This window comes from Etheostoma spectabile, chromosome 11 (genome assembly GCF_008692095.1).
Source record: "Etheostoma spectabile isolate EspeVRDwgs_2016 chromosome 11, UIUC_Espe_1.0, whole genome shotgun sequence".
Taxonomy (NCBI): domain Eukaryota; kingdom Metazoa; phylum Chordata; class Actinopteri; order Perciformes; family Percidae; genus Etheostoma; species Etheostoma spectabile.
The window spans coordinates 9,292,291-9,305,117 of NC_045743.1; the positions used below are offsets into that span (position 1 = coordinate 9,292,291).

At 38.3% G+C, this 12,827-nt stretch overlaps 2 protein-coding genes across 2 annotated transcripts; one reads left to right on the top strand and one right to left on the bottom strand.

Moving 5' to 3' along the window:
* The first annotated feature begins 736 nt into the window (after window positions 1–736).
* On the top strand, window positions 737–6,787 carry spc25 (SPC25 component of NDC80 kinetochore complex). The gene is made up of 7 exons (XM_032528999.1): window positions 737–1,005; window positions 2,095–2,256; window positions 2,404–2,469; window positions 2,699–2,845; window positions 2,945–3,070; window positions 3,271–3,369; window positions 5,429–6,787. The coding sequence occupies exons 2-7, from the start codon at window positions 2,097–2,099 to the stop codon at window positions 5,551–5,553; spliced, it is 723 nt and encodes a 240-aa protein (XP_032384890.1). The 5' UTR covers window positions 737–1,005; window positions 2,095–2,096; the 3' UTR covers window positions 5,554–6,787.
* nostrin (nitric oxide synthase trafficking) lies at window positions 6,274–12,299 on the bottom strand. Its single transcript, XM_032528953.1, is given in 17 exon segments — window positions 6,274–6,527; window positions 6,614–6,706; window positions 6,801–7,050; window positions 7,835–7,960; window positions 8,077–8,165; window positions 8,322–8,430; window positions 9,044–9,111; window positions 9,114–9,168; window positions 9,252–9,350; window positions 9,856–9,981; window positions 10,106–10,204; window positions 11,024–11,086; window positions 11,180–11,261; window positions 11,346–11,408; window positions 11,565–11,648; window positions 11,752–11,837; window positions 12,018–12,299. Coding segments are annotated over 17 exon segments (1,656 nt in total). The 5' UTR covers window positions 12,045–12,299; the 3' UTR covers window positions 6,274–6,390.
* Window positions 12,300–12,827: the final 528 nt, after the last annotated feature.

Consider the following 12,827-nt stretch of genomic DNA (forward strand, 5'->3'; position numbering starts at 1 on the left):
GCATTATGTGTTTACTTGTGTTGTCCTTGACTATTGTTTAAATTGGTTTGATGTTCCGAAACACTTAAGTGTGACAAACATGCAAAGGAACAGGAAATGAGGAAGGGGGCAAACACTTTTTCACACCAGTGTAAGTATAGAGTATGAGTAGTATTGTGTGAGAATGTTGATAATAGTGATGATGAATATCATAATCATTATGGTTAACATAATTACTTAGGATATTATTCACCTTAGGGTGGCAATGTACTGTATATAAGTACTGATCCTAAATGAGTATATGTAGGCGTGTATTTATGTATATGTAGGTAAGTGTATGCATGCATATGCAAAGGCACTGTATGTATACATGAATGTAGAAAGTTATCTTGGTAAGTGTATATGATTTTTGTTTTTTATAATAAATTTGATCTTTCCTGTCTTGGTAATTTCCTTCCTTGACAATGTGTTACTTTTAAAAACGTGAGAAGAGGGGGGCGGGGGCTGATGTAAGCTGAAGCTTCTGACCCTACCATTTGGATTTGACCAATAAATTCATTCATTCATTTATTCATTAATTCAACAGTATTTGAACTTGATGTTGGATAGTTTAGCTAGGCCCACTTGAACTTACTCAGTTTCACCACAAGGTGGTAAAAATAACACAATATCACAATAAAGCAAACATAAAGACAGACAAGTTGCATTGTGGGAACACCAAGGCGCTCTTTCCTGTTTTGATGTTTAGCAGGAAATATAATCATACAGTAGCTACGTTACTGTTTAAGTTACTGAATATAAAACACTAAGAAACGTGTTGTTTACATTGACAGTTAAAGAAAGGTTATTTCACGTAGCTGATTTGTAAGCGGAAGAAAAATAAAGTCAACGTTATTTCCTGTGTTTAGTCCCCGCCTCCTGGTTGCAGACCGCGGATTTTCAAAAAGAAAAAGAAATAACAAATACTGGTTCAGTCGCAAGACGTAACTTTACATCAAACAATATCAACAGCCGCACATTAAACACGTGAGTAACGTTATTTCATCCAAATTTAGATTAACTTGCTAGCTAGGTTAGCTAGCTAATCAAGTTGTAAATCCGTTGGTTTCATTTCCTGCTTAACGTTAGTTAGCTAGCTAGCTAAGTAAGTAACGCGAGTTCTGGGCAAGCCATGGCTAACGCAAACTAGTTAACCGCTCACGTTTCCTAGCTAACGTTAACCGGCTCATGTTCCCAGGGCTGATACGCTAATGTGAGCTAGCGTTACATACTTAAATTGTTTAGGTATTAACGGTAACGTAATGTTCAACCGGGACGAGGTAGCACCGTTTGTGAGCTCGGTACTTCGTACCGTAGCTACGTTAACCTTAGTCGTTACTCAATTCGAACCAGTGACATAGCTAGCTAGCTACATTGTTCGCACTGTTCCATTGTTACTTTTTAATTGACAATAAATAACGCAAACCTTCCTCTGTCATTGTCATACTGTTATTTTGTGAGACCAACCACACTGGTAGGAAGGAACTCAACAAGCTTGTGAGGGTTGAGGCTGCTAGTTTGACAAAACCATGCCAAGTTTAATTTCTAGATCACTTCTGAGCTGTCAACAGAATCACATGGTCCATCAGCGGACATAGTTTGCTCTGTTGTCAGTCAAGGAGGTAGATCTGTTGACATTGCATCTGTGTTGCTGTTTAATACACGTGTAATGCATAGGTCCTGCTTGCATGAACTATATGTGTATTTTGGGCCTGTGTGTGTAATCTGTATAATAACAGAGCCTCTCAGGAATTAATAAAGCGTCTACTTCTTTTTCTTATGCTACTATTTATAGTAAGTAGGCTGCATTCAACTTTGACTGAAACACCACGCCCCTTTCTATTTGTTTCTCAGCATGAACAACCTCAACTTTATTATTATTATCCCAAAGGAAATGTAGTTTGCAGCCAGACAAACACACAAATCAGAAGAATGTACTGATGACATTAACAGTGGAAATCTATAGTAAAAAACAAAACCAAAAACTATAAGATAATTTAAAAGAATGATGTACCAGGTGAGAATAATGTTCTTTTACATGCACATGATGAGTATTGTGTTGTTTTTGTATTGCAGACATGAACATCATGACATCCATTACTGATCCAAACGTGAGTGATGTGTTCGCCAGTGCAATGGAGGAGATTCACAACAAACAACTTAAAACATTTGGGGAGATAATTGACGTGACTACAGAGTTGGGCCAGTCCCACAGACAGTTGGTGAAGTCTGCACATGGTATGTCTGAGATATCTTTTTTTATATCCACATTAGTTGTTGTCTTGCTAATAATTAATGTTCCTCTGGGGCCATATTAAAAAAAATATATATATATATATAAAATTACAAGGCTCTCTTTAAGAAGTTTTTTTTCCTTTTGTGTAGATTCATGTTTAAAGAAATGTAAGGACGATGAAATGCTGTTTGAGACAATACGGACATTCGAAAGAGGTGAGTTTGAAATGCATTAAGCCACAAAGCATTACATCTGTGCCTTACATGTGTGCTATACACTCAGTTGTGAAACAAGATTGATGAAAACTGTTTTCATTTGCTGAATAATTCCTCATTTTCTGTTGCACACTATGGGCCCATACTCGTTTGGGACAAAATGTTTAAATGTTGCTTCAGAGGCTTTGTTGTGAAAGTGTACTTGGACTGATGAAATATTTTTCCCCAGACTTGGTACAACAAAATGCGTCATTGAAAAAGAAACAGCATGCCATTTCTGAAATGATATCTGGGATTCAGCAGAAGGAGATGCAGAGAGACGACATCATCCAGAAGATAGAGAAACTTAAACAAGAGCAAGCCAAGAGAAAGGAGTGTAAGTTTATATTTGAACGTTTAATGAGTGGTGTAGATCACAGAACTTTATGTAACTGTAGCATCAGGCTGTTATAGTAATTGACCCCTTTCTTTTCAGTAATCGAGTCTCAATATAAAACTAACAAAAACAGACTGAGGAATCTCCAGAAAGCCAGAGTAGTCTTTCAGGATCATTTGGACATGGAGATGCGAACAATCTTTGGCAAAACACAATTGGTTAAAGGTATGTCAAACACAAACTGTATTTCCTTATAGTATCTTGAGTCCTGTTTCTGTTATCCATCATTGTTTTTAAACGTTGATAGCAATTAATACATATTACAATAATTGTAGCTTGTCTCAGCTAATGACCTGACTTTCTCTTCTATTGAAGTAACTAGGACAGAATTCAGAATTTACAGAATGTGTTTATTGTCCTTAAAGGTGAAAAGCTGCAGTTTGTTTTCCGGAATATCAACCCTTCAGATCCGAACAGCGCATACATTGTCACAATTGGGATTAAAGAAGATGGATCATACCAGAGTAAGTTACATACCTATACTGTGTATTAGAAAACTATACTGTAATGGCATTATTTGTACGTGAAGTCTCCACAGACTGCTTTGTCACACGTATTTTTATATTGTTGCAATTGCCAAAGGAAAACCAAAACCAACAATGAACTGATCCTACTAACAAGTATTGGCTGTGAAGCCAAAGCCTCATAGCATAATCCTCTGAGCCATAGAGCTCCATTGTTGACCAATAACTATTCAAAAGAAGTACACAGTGAGGGGAAAAAAGTATTTGATCCCCTGCTGATTTTGTACGTTTTCCCACTGACAAAGAAATGATCAATCCATAATTTTAATGGTAGATTTATTTGAACAGTGAGAGACAGACTAACAAGAAAATCCAGAAAAATGCATGTCAAAAATGTTATAAATTGATTTGTATTTTAATGAGGAAAATCTCAATCAGAAAGATTTCTGGCTCCCAGGTGTCTTCTATACAGGAAACGAGCTGAGATTAGGAGCCCACTCTTAAAGGGAGTGCTCCTAATCTCAGTGTGTTACCTGTATAAAAGACAACTGTCCACAGAATCAATCAAGCAATCATATTCCAAACTCTCCACCATGGCCAAAACCAAAGAGCTCTCCAACAGTTGGTGTGATTATTCACAAATGGAAGAAACGCAAAAGAACTGTGAATCTCCCTCGGCCTGGGGCTCCGTGCAAGATCTCACCTCGGGGAGTTGCAATGATCATGAGAACAGTTAAGAATCAGCCCAGAACTACACGGGAGGATCTTGTCAATGATCTTCAAGAAAACAATTGGTAACACACTATGCCGTGAAGGACTGAAATCCTGCCGCGCCCACAAGGTCCCCCTGCTCAAGAAAGCACACATACATGAAGTTTGCCAATGAACATTTGAATGATTCAGAGAACTGGGTGAAAATGTTGTGGTCAGATGAGACCCAAATGGAGCCCAATGACTCCAAGAACACCATCCCCACCGTCTAACTTGGAGGTGGACACATTATGCTTTGGTTTTTATTTTTTTTGCTAAGGGGACAGGACAACTTCACCGCATCAAAGGGAAGATGGACGGGGCCATGTACCGTTAAATCCTTGGTGAGAACCTCCTTCCCTCGGCCAGGGCATTGAAAATGGGTCATGGATGAGTATTCCAGCATGACACTGACCCAAAACAAGTAGTGGCTCAAGAAGAAGCACATTAAGGTCCTGGAGTGGCCTTGCCAGTCTCCAGACCTTATTCCCATAGAAAATCTGTGGAGGGAGCTGAAGGTTTGAGTTGCCAAACCTCAGCCTCGAAACCTTAAAGACTTGGAGAAGATCTGCAAGAGGAGTGGGACAAAATCCCTCCTGAGATGTGTGCAAACCTGGTGGCCAGCTACAAGAAGCGTCTTGATTGCCAACAAGGGTTTTGCCACCAAGTACTAAGTCACGTTTTGCAGAGGGGTCAAATACATATTTCTTCATTAAAATGCATATCAATTTACAACATTTTTGATCTGCGTTTTTCTGGATTTTCTTGTTGTTATTCTGTCTCTCACTGTTCAAATACATCTACCATTAAAATTATAGACTGATCATTTCTTCGTCAAATATACAAAATCAGCAGGAGATCAAATACTTTTTTTCCTCACTGTAAATGTTCCACGCTGGCTGACGTGTTCCTTCATTCCCATGAACACGACTAATATAGTTTATTTTGAGTTAATTCTATTTACACCGCCCTGCTGCTGTACATACAAACTTGAGCACCAAACGTGTATTAATCTACCACTGCAAATAGTCCTTAATAAATACAGTATTTACTACGGTTTGAATAACATATGCGTAAAACTACAGTGCCTAGCGGTTTTAAACATTGTTTTCTACAGGAAATAATGTTCATAGGAGTGCCACAGATATATAGTAGGAAAGTCAAAAGATATGGAGAGATAGACTAATGCACTGCTGGTTTTGGTTTTCATGGGATTTATTGACAATAATAAAAATGTGAAACATCACCAGTCTCATACTGCAACAACCATTGTAAATGGCTTCTATAAACAAGTTTTCAATTCCTACAGTTGTGTCGAGTGACCCTGTGCTCAAGTGTTTGTCAGTCCTGGAAATCCGGCTTCAGGAGACCAATAACTTACCAGCATTCTTGGCAAACGTCAGGAAGGAGTTTATCGTTTTGGCAAGCTGCTAAGATTGAAAGGATGGGAGGATAAAATACAATGCAAGAAACATCTTGCTGCAACGTGGACTAATGTAAGAAGCACAGCTTTTGGTCCGTATGTACAGTACAGGTCGGTCAACAAAACACCAACTGCCGTTGTCATGACTAATAGCTTTTTTTTTTTTTTTTTTTTAAATCTGGACTTCCCTCTACATAATCACTGTTTTTGGTTGAACAAGTTGTCTCATTATTGAGCATAGTAGTTTGACAATTTAGTGTAAACTGCATATTTGACATTGTTTCCAAGAAGTTTGGCGTAGAGAGAACAGATATCTCCTGGAAAAAATATCTCCTGAAGGACAAAATGTTTTCTTTTATTTTCTCATGTAATTACTTAGTTTAAACTGGGTGGGTAATAGTCTTATTTTCCTGTGCTCCACTTTTACTTATTATTCATGTTAATCTATTAGAATTTACATATTTTAAACAACTTACTATAGTTGAGTTTATCTGTACACAGTGTGATAACTAATGAAAAACTTGATTAAATATACACTTGGATATAAAAATTCACATACAGTACAAATCCCTGCAGCATAAAAACATCAGGGAGAGGGGTACAAAACTTACAGATCCTGACTTAGCAGAGGAACATAATTATTAAACTGAGTGCTTTTGTCTTTTATTATTTTATTTATTAACAATTTTAAAGCAATGAATAGCATCGGTCGGTAGTACAAACAGAATTTGTAGTTTTATTTGGAATAAGGCTTCCAGATGTTGCCTTTTTAACTTTTGCCACTGCAGAAGTGAATCTCTTTGATTCAGGGTGAGTTTTGTATTTTTGTTGCTGATAAGTCAAGTCAGTCAAGCATCAGATGACTTGACGCTGCTTAACACAGGCAGCTCCTCAACATAGGTGGATGGAAAATAGCCAGTTTTCCCTTCAAGTTTGCCCATCCACCAACCATTCTCTTCCTTTCCAAAAATGTCAAGAAGATCTCCTGTTAAACACAAATCCAGTCATTTTTATAAGGATAGTCATAAACCTCTAACGTCTTAGATTTTCTGCACTTAAGTAGCCACTTGCCTTCTTTCAAAGTCAATTCATCATCCTGTTGAGGTGTGAAATTGTACAGGACCTTACATTTTCCTATACAGCACAGCTCCCGTGTTATTTGACCTGTTCAATGATGTTTTTAATTTCTTTAATTCGATGATGGAATTCCGAATGTGCTGCAAAGAAAGAAATGTTTTGTGTGCTAGAAACTGATTACCTTGTCCTTTGTCATCATCAGTGTGGGGCAGAGCTCCATTAAGGGCGCTGCCACACTCTGCAGTTGCATGTGTTGCAGCGGTGGAAGAGACTTGGTCAGTGGCCCTTGGTAAAGTCTCCACAGACTGCTGTGTCACAAACTGAGCAGGTCCTTTGTAAATGATGGAAGCTCTCAGTGATTGTCGGGATCTGAAAGGGGTCCTCCTGAGTTTGACTGGGCGAGTTAGTTGAACAACGCTGTGCTCGCAGTCCTCAGAAAGAAAAGTAGTTTGTGTTACATAATATCCTATAACCGTAATTCCTAACCAGAAGTACTTCTGCATATAGATTGTAAAGTTCTTTGACATTTTTGCTTTTGGGCCATAAAAATAAAATTGAACTGCCTTGACTAATACTGTATACAAAATCCAACTTCTGCCACTCTAAGTGTACATGAAAACAATATCCAATAAACAATATATGTTGTGTAATTGATATTATTCCATGACCCATCTGAAACATGGCAGGTGTTGATGTGTAGTGCTTTACTGAGATGCAGTGTTAAATTAAAACCAGTGGCATTCAAATTTAAAAACTCTCCTTTAGCCAATAGGCTACCACTACCACAGAACTAGTCTAAATCCTTTGCGTTCCACTTGCAAGATTGCTCTGATGCAGCTGGAAATTCCACCGGATGCATATATTTTCCATCTCCTTCCGCTTTCTTTGTGTTGGAATTTTAAATTCGGAGGATTTATGAGGACTATTGTTAACTGCTCCTCCGATTTCTTCAGGGTTAATTGAGACAACTAGCTGGACTATCTGTCAAATCTGAGTTAACTCTTGTACCTATTTTGCAGAGGCTCTGGAGTTTAGCCCCGCCCATGACAATTCTGATTGGTTTAAAGAAATGCCATTGAACCAGAGCATGTATTCCTCCCATCTCCAAATGCTATAAGTAGTAGCCAGACCCTCCTTCGCGCTTTGGAGGAGGGTCTGTAAAAGCGAGACTACCACAGAACATAGCTAATGTCCTGAAGATAATGTATGTCTTACCTTATCTTTCCATTTCACAATGCTGTCACTGAATCGGTGAAAGGACTTGGTTTTCCCCTCTATTTCAGACAGTGATGAAGAGAGTTTGTAGCGAGTAGCCTCAAGGAGATCCAATTTGAGAGAACTCTGCATATAACAAGATGGCATTATAAACACATCATCAAATCTAATTTATGATCAATTTAAGGTTAATATGCATCTGTAAAACACCACTATTCATCCACTCCACACACAATGTTTACCTCATCAATCTGTTGTTCAGTTTCCTCGAGATTCTTTTGGTTTGAAAAAGATGGATTTTCAGAATATGTTCGCATTAGTTTTTCAATTCCTGCAAGGAGAATGTCAAAGGTGACTTAGAAAGAAAATGAATGACCTAGCATGGTACTGTCCATTATGAATCACTGAGTTTTACTGAAAGACATGTTTTGTCTCCATCAGACATTGTGTAATTTCAGTGCATTATGCACTTTAGTGCAGAACTCACCTTCACGGTCTTTCTTTGTTTTTGTAATACTGTCCTCCAGACGCTGGAGTTTGAGTTTGATGGCCTCTTTTCTTCTGTCTTTGGCCATCAGTGATTTTATGTCCTCCTCCTGATCCAGAACATGGACCACACATCAGTGACTAAGATAGTCTTGGTTACAGTCTATCATTGTTGCAGTAGGGCATATATCAAGGTTTAGTCCTTGAAACAGCGGACCAAGGTTCGACTCTGACCTGCGGCCCTTTGCTGCATGTCATTCCCCCTCTCTCTCTCTCCCCTTTCATGTCTTCTGCTGTCCTATCAAAATAATGGCTGAAAATGCCCCAAAAATGAATCTTAAATATGAAAAAATAAATTGATTTTAGAAACATGCTATTGTCACTAATGCACTGCACTCTACACATTCATATAGCACTATATAACCTTTTATTAAATTGGGTAATTCCCATTGGCATGTCTATCATATTTTCAACTGAGACCAGAGTGCACTACTACATAAACAAAAAATTAAAAAAAAAAAACAAACAGTAAATACACATTAGAGCACACTTTAAAAGACAACCTTCATGGGCCAGATCCCGTCATAAAATGATAAATACATCTTTATTTCCACGGCTTGCATCAGAAGACCCCTGCAGAGCTGATTGGCTGTCTTTGAACGGGTGAGTCACTGCGTCTGTGGCCTGCACACAAGCTCTCAGAGTAAGAAATTGCAGACTTACAAAATAATCAGCCATCAAAAACTCTGCTCTGTGATCTACAGCTGTGATGCTGTTTTCCTCCACCAGGTTTGTATGTCTTTATCCATGTCCACCCTTTGGACTGTCTGTTCTATTTGGCTTTGGCCCTAGAAGAGCAGATATAAGTTATAACATCCATAAAAGGATTAAGTGCATACTTTTGAGCAGGATTGATGTCAGGGTGTCTTACATGTTTGAGGGTCTGCCCAAAGCTGGACATGTGAAGGTTGTATCTACGCAAAATGTTGCACAGAACTTCAATTCGCTGTTTCTCAAGCTCCTGTATGATCTGAAAAAGCAGAAAGTAGCGCTGTGATGCTTTGTGTGCAGCACATCTAATCCTTGTCCAGAGTCTTTGTCATTTACTCTGTGCAGCATATCACATATCACCTCCTGTTGGACGATTACCGTCTACACCTACAGATACAATTTGAATAAAAGCACTGAGGAAAACAAGTTCACAGTGACGGAAAAGATTGAACAGTAACCAAAAGCTGCCGTTCTTGGCTGCACGCTGGCAAATGTGTGAGAAAAACAGCATGAAATAAGTCACAGGATACACTGGGTGGACTGTGGTAATGTGCTGCTCCAAATAGTGTACTTGGATGATAGTCTGATCTAGTGCTTATAAAGCATGTTCTGCAAGAAAAAGCTCATTGGTTTAACTCTTGTCATACATGAGGTGTCCTTAACAAGGCGCTGAACCAACCTGTTACTCACAAAAAAGCCACTGAGGGTAAGGAGAACAGATAAATGCCTACGGTTATGTGAAGCAGGAGAGTATTTTTACGCACCTGGTAGCAGTTTTTCAGTGTATTTTCCCACTTGAGTCTCATCTGATGACCCTCCATGTTGACATTAAAGTACTCCTCATCCACCCGCGCCTGCACCTCTGCAGACTTTGTCAGCCTGTTCAGCATCTGTAGTCAAGAACAGGAGAGAACACCAATCTTTTAGCGAGCTTGTTGGCATCTTTACCAGCCAGGATTCACCCCCAGATGATGAAAATTTATGAGACATTGGTTTGGTAGTTTTATGCTGTACCTTTTGTTTTTCTTTTTCTGTGCAAATCTGTCTGTTGTTGTCAACGAAGTTGAACAAAGCTTCATGCTCTCTTGTTAGTCCATGCAATTTCTTCTTTATCTGTTTTAGGTGAGGACATGCAAGAATTCACATTAACATCTCACTGGTATGACAAAAGCAAATGGTTAAACTCTGAATAGGATTACATTTTACAAATTAATGAGGGGGGATCTCTTTAAAGCAACTTTAAACTGCAAGATTTTAAATTTGAGTTGGCTACATAATCACAACTGCCTGCTGAATTATTTATATGAAGAATATCTATTTTTGATGTTTCTATATTAAATTTAAAAAGTCTTAATTCCATTAATTCAGTTGTTCCATATTTAAGATAATTCATGTAAATTCAAAGGAAGACAAAAGTAAAATATGTGTTTTGCAAAAAGAACAGTACAGTGTTCTACAAATCCCTCATATTTAACGCTTACATACTACATTACAACACATTCATACACCATATGATATATTGTGTTTCGTAGCAACAGCCACTCATTTTTAAAAGTACATCATTAATTCACACATTACAGCCACTCATGATCAATTTTGCATGCCAGGTTGTAACGTCCTATGAACGTTATGGTGCTGTTCAGTAAGGTGAGCGAAGAGTGTGGTTATGGTCGGTCTATTTTCCCTGCCAACAGTCCCAAGATGTTTCTAAGACTTTATAACCTAGCATGCAATGGTTTGTGACTGATCACAAACTATTATAATCCTTGAATTTGTAAAGTAATCCTACTTTCAATGGCTGGTAACTTTTTAAACACATCATAATGAAGCTTATATCAACTCAGAAATGCATCATGCAGGTATCTATACAAACTGAGACTCTGTCATAGCTGATGCATATTTCTGCTTAATTTAAAACGTTTTCTTCCTTACCTTGAGTTGCTCACTCCAATTAGCAGTAACAAGTTTCCCAGTTCTTTCGATGGCACTGTCAAGCTATTATAGCACAGAAAAGGTCAGAGACACATAATGAACGGAAGCTTGAACAGACAGATATATTGATACAAAGATAAAGAATCAATCCCATACAGGCCTCTTCCTCTTAGTATGCTCGTCTAAAACTTGTCGTATTTCCAGAATTGCTTCTTGCTGAAATGCATTTCCTAATGATCTGAAACGTGAACAACACCCTATTTAACTCCAAATCGTGTGGACAGACAGTTATAAAGTGAACTTGAGTTAAAAAAAAAACTACCTGTGGGCATCTGCTCTCGAGTACATCTCATCTGACACATGACACCAAGCACTGTAGGTGGAACTGAGTGGGGAGCACGCGTGAAAAGGTTAGAGCTGCGGCCTCATTTGTCTAACTTGCTAGGCTCATACTATTTCCCATGATGTCATTATTACTGTACAGCACTTGGCAGGATAAGGTGACAAAAAGACAGAGCCAATTCTGAACTGTGTCTCTTACTTGTTTGACATTCCCTTTGAGGCCCTGATAAGTTTGCCAGCAAGTTTTTGCAGTCCTTTGGAATAAGTTAGTTCCATCTCAGCCCTAAAACAGGAAAAGATTGCCGCAAGAGACAATAACTTGAGTCAAACAGTAACTGCGTCGTCATTAAAAGTTATTCGGAAGGCCGTACCTGTACTGAACCTACCTTTGCTGAAAAATTGCCATGAGTTCTTTGCAGAAGTACTCTCCAGTTTTTGAAAATTGTTTCACATTTTGATAGAGTTGGTTATACTGAAAGACAGAGAAAAAGGCTCCATGATATGTTTGCCATGAAGCAATCACAGCCTGAATGAACTGAGTTCAAACCGATACAAAGTCAGGCGCACCATAAAATACACATTAAAATCTTATTTTTTAACTCCAGTGTATTTTGGAAGTACACTGAACCCGACTTGTCGAAGATATACTCACAGAGCAGGTGCTGATAGGGTCCTTCATCTTAAGACTGTGGCTGTTTGTTGACTTTGGACCTTGGAACTTTGACCACCCTCCTCCCAAAGTCACTCATGCGGAAATCACCTGAGCTTTTGTCAGTGGCGTGTACAAAGGAAAATTCCAGCGAGAGGGGGGAAAAATACACAAATGTAAACTCAAGCAGGATGGCAAGTCATTCAGCTGCAGATATAAAAAAAAGTCTAAGATGTAAACATCAAACAAATGCATTTATCTGTCACTCAGCCAACTAGTGATGACCCCCCAAAAAGTTGCTTTGTTATTTAATGTTAAAAAGAAGTACACCAACTATGTATCATGCAACTATAAATGTTAGTTATATGAGGCGTCCTGGTAGCTAACTGTTAAACCAGCAGTAAGAAAACATTTTTGGCAAATGTTGATACCAACAATGGCTCTGGACCAGGACCCTGAAACTGACCCTGGACATTGAAACTGAAGCAGCTAAATAGAATTCAGCCATAATTTTATCATCTACATGCTTTTTCTACTGTGACACATCAAAATGTCAGTAAAAGGTCTATGGCCTATGGCTGTCCTTATGTGAAAAGTCATATCTTAATGTTTATTCATGAAAATATAAATCTCAAGTCAAGTAATTTCTTTATGAAATTCATCACCAGGGTTCGATAAAGGTTTTCTTTGCTGATTTCCACTTATTGAACAGACCCGCACACTTTTTTTTTTTTTTATTGAATAACTCAAACAACTCATGTCTGTCTCCTTAGAGGACAGATGGCATTTCATGAAATGCTTACCAGAAACGTA

Bases quoted from the DNA above. Each gene is read 5' to 3' on its own strand.
- spc25 (XM_032528999.1), top strand. From the start codon at position 2,097: ATGAACATCATGACATCCATTACTGATCCAAACGTGAGTGATGTGTTC. The intron at 2,257-2,403 runs GTATGTCTGAGA...CCTTTTGTGTAG, and splicing joins GTTGGTGAAGTCTGCACATG to ATTCATGTTTAAAGAAATGT. The intron at 2,470-2,698 runs GTGAGTTTGAAA...ATTTTTCCCCAG, and splicing joins AATACGGACATTCGAAAGAG to ACTTGGTACAACAAAATGCG.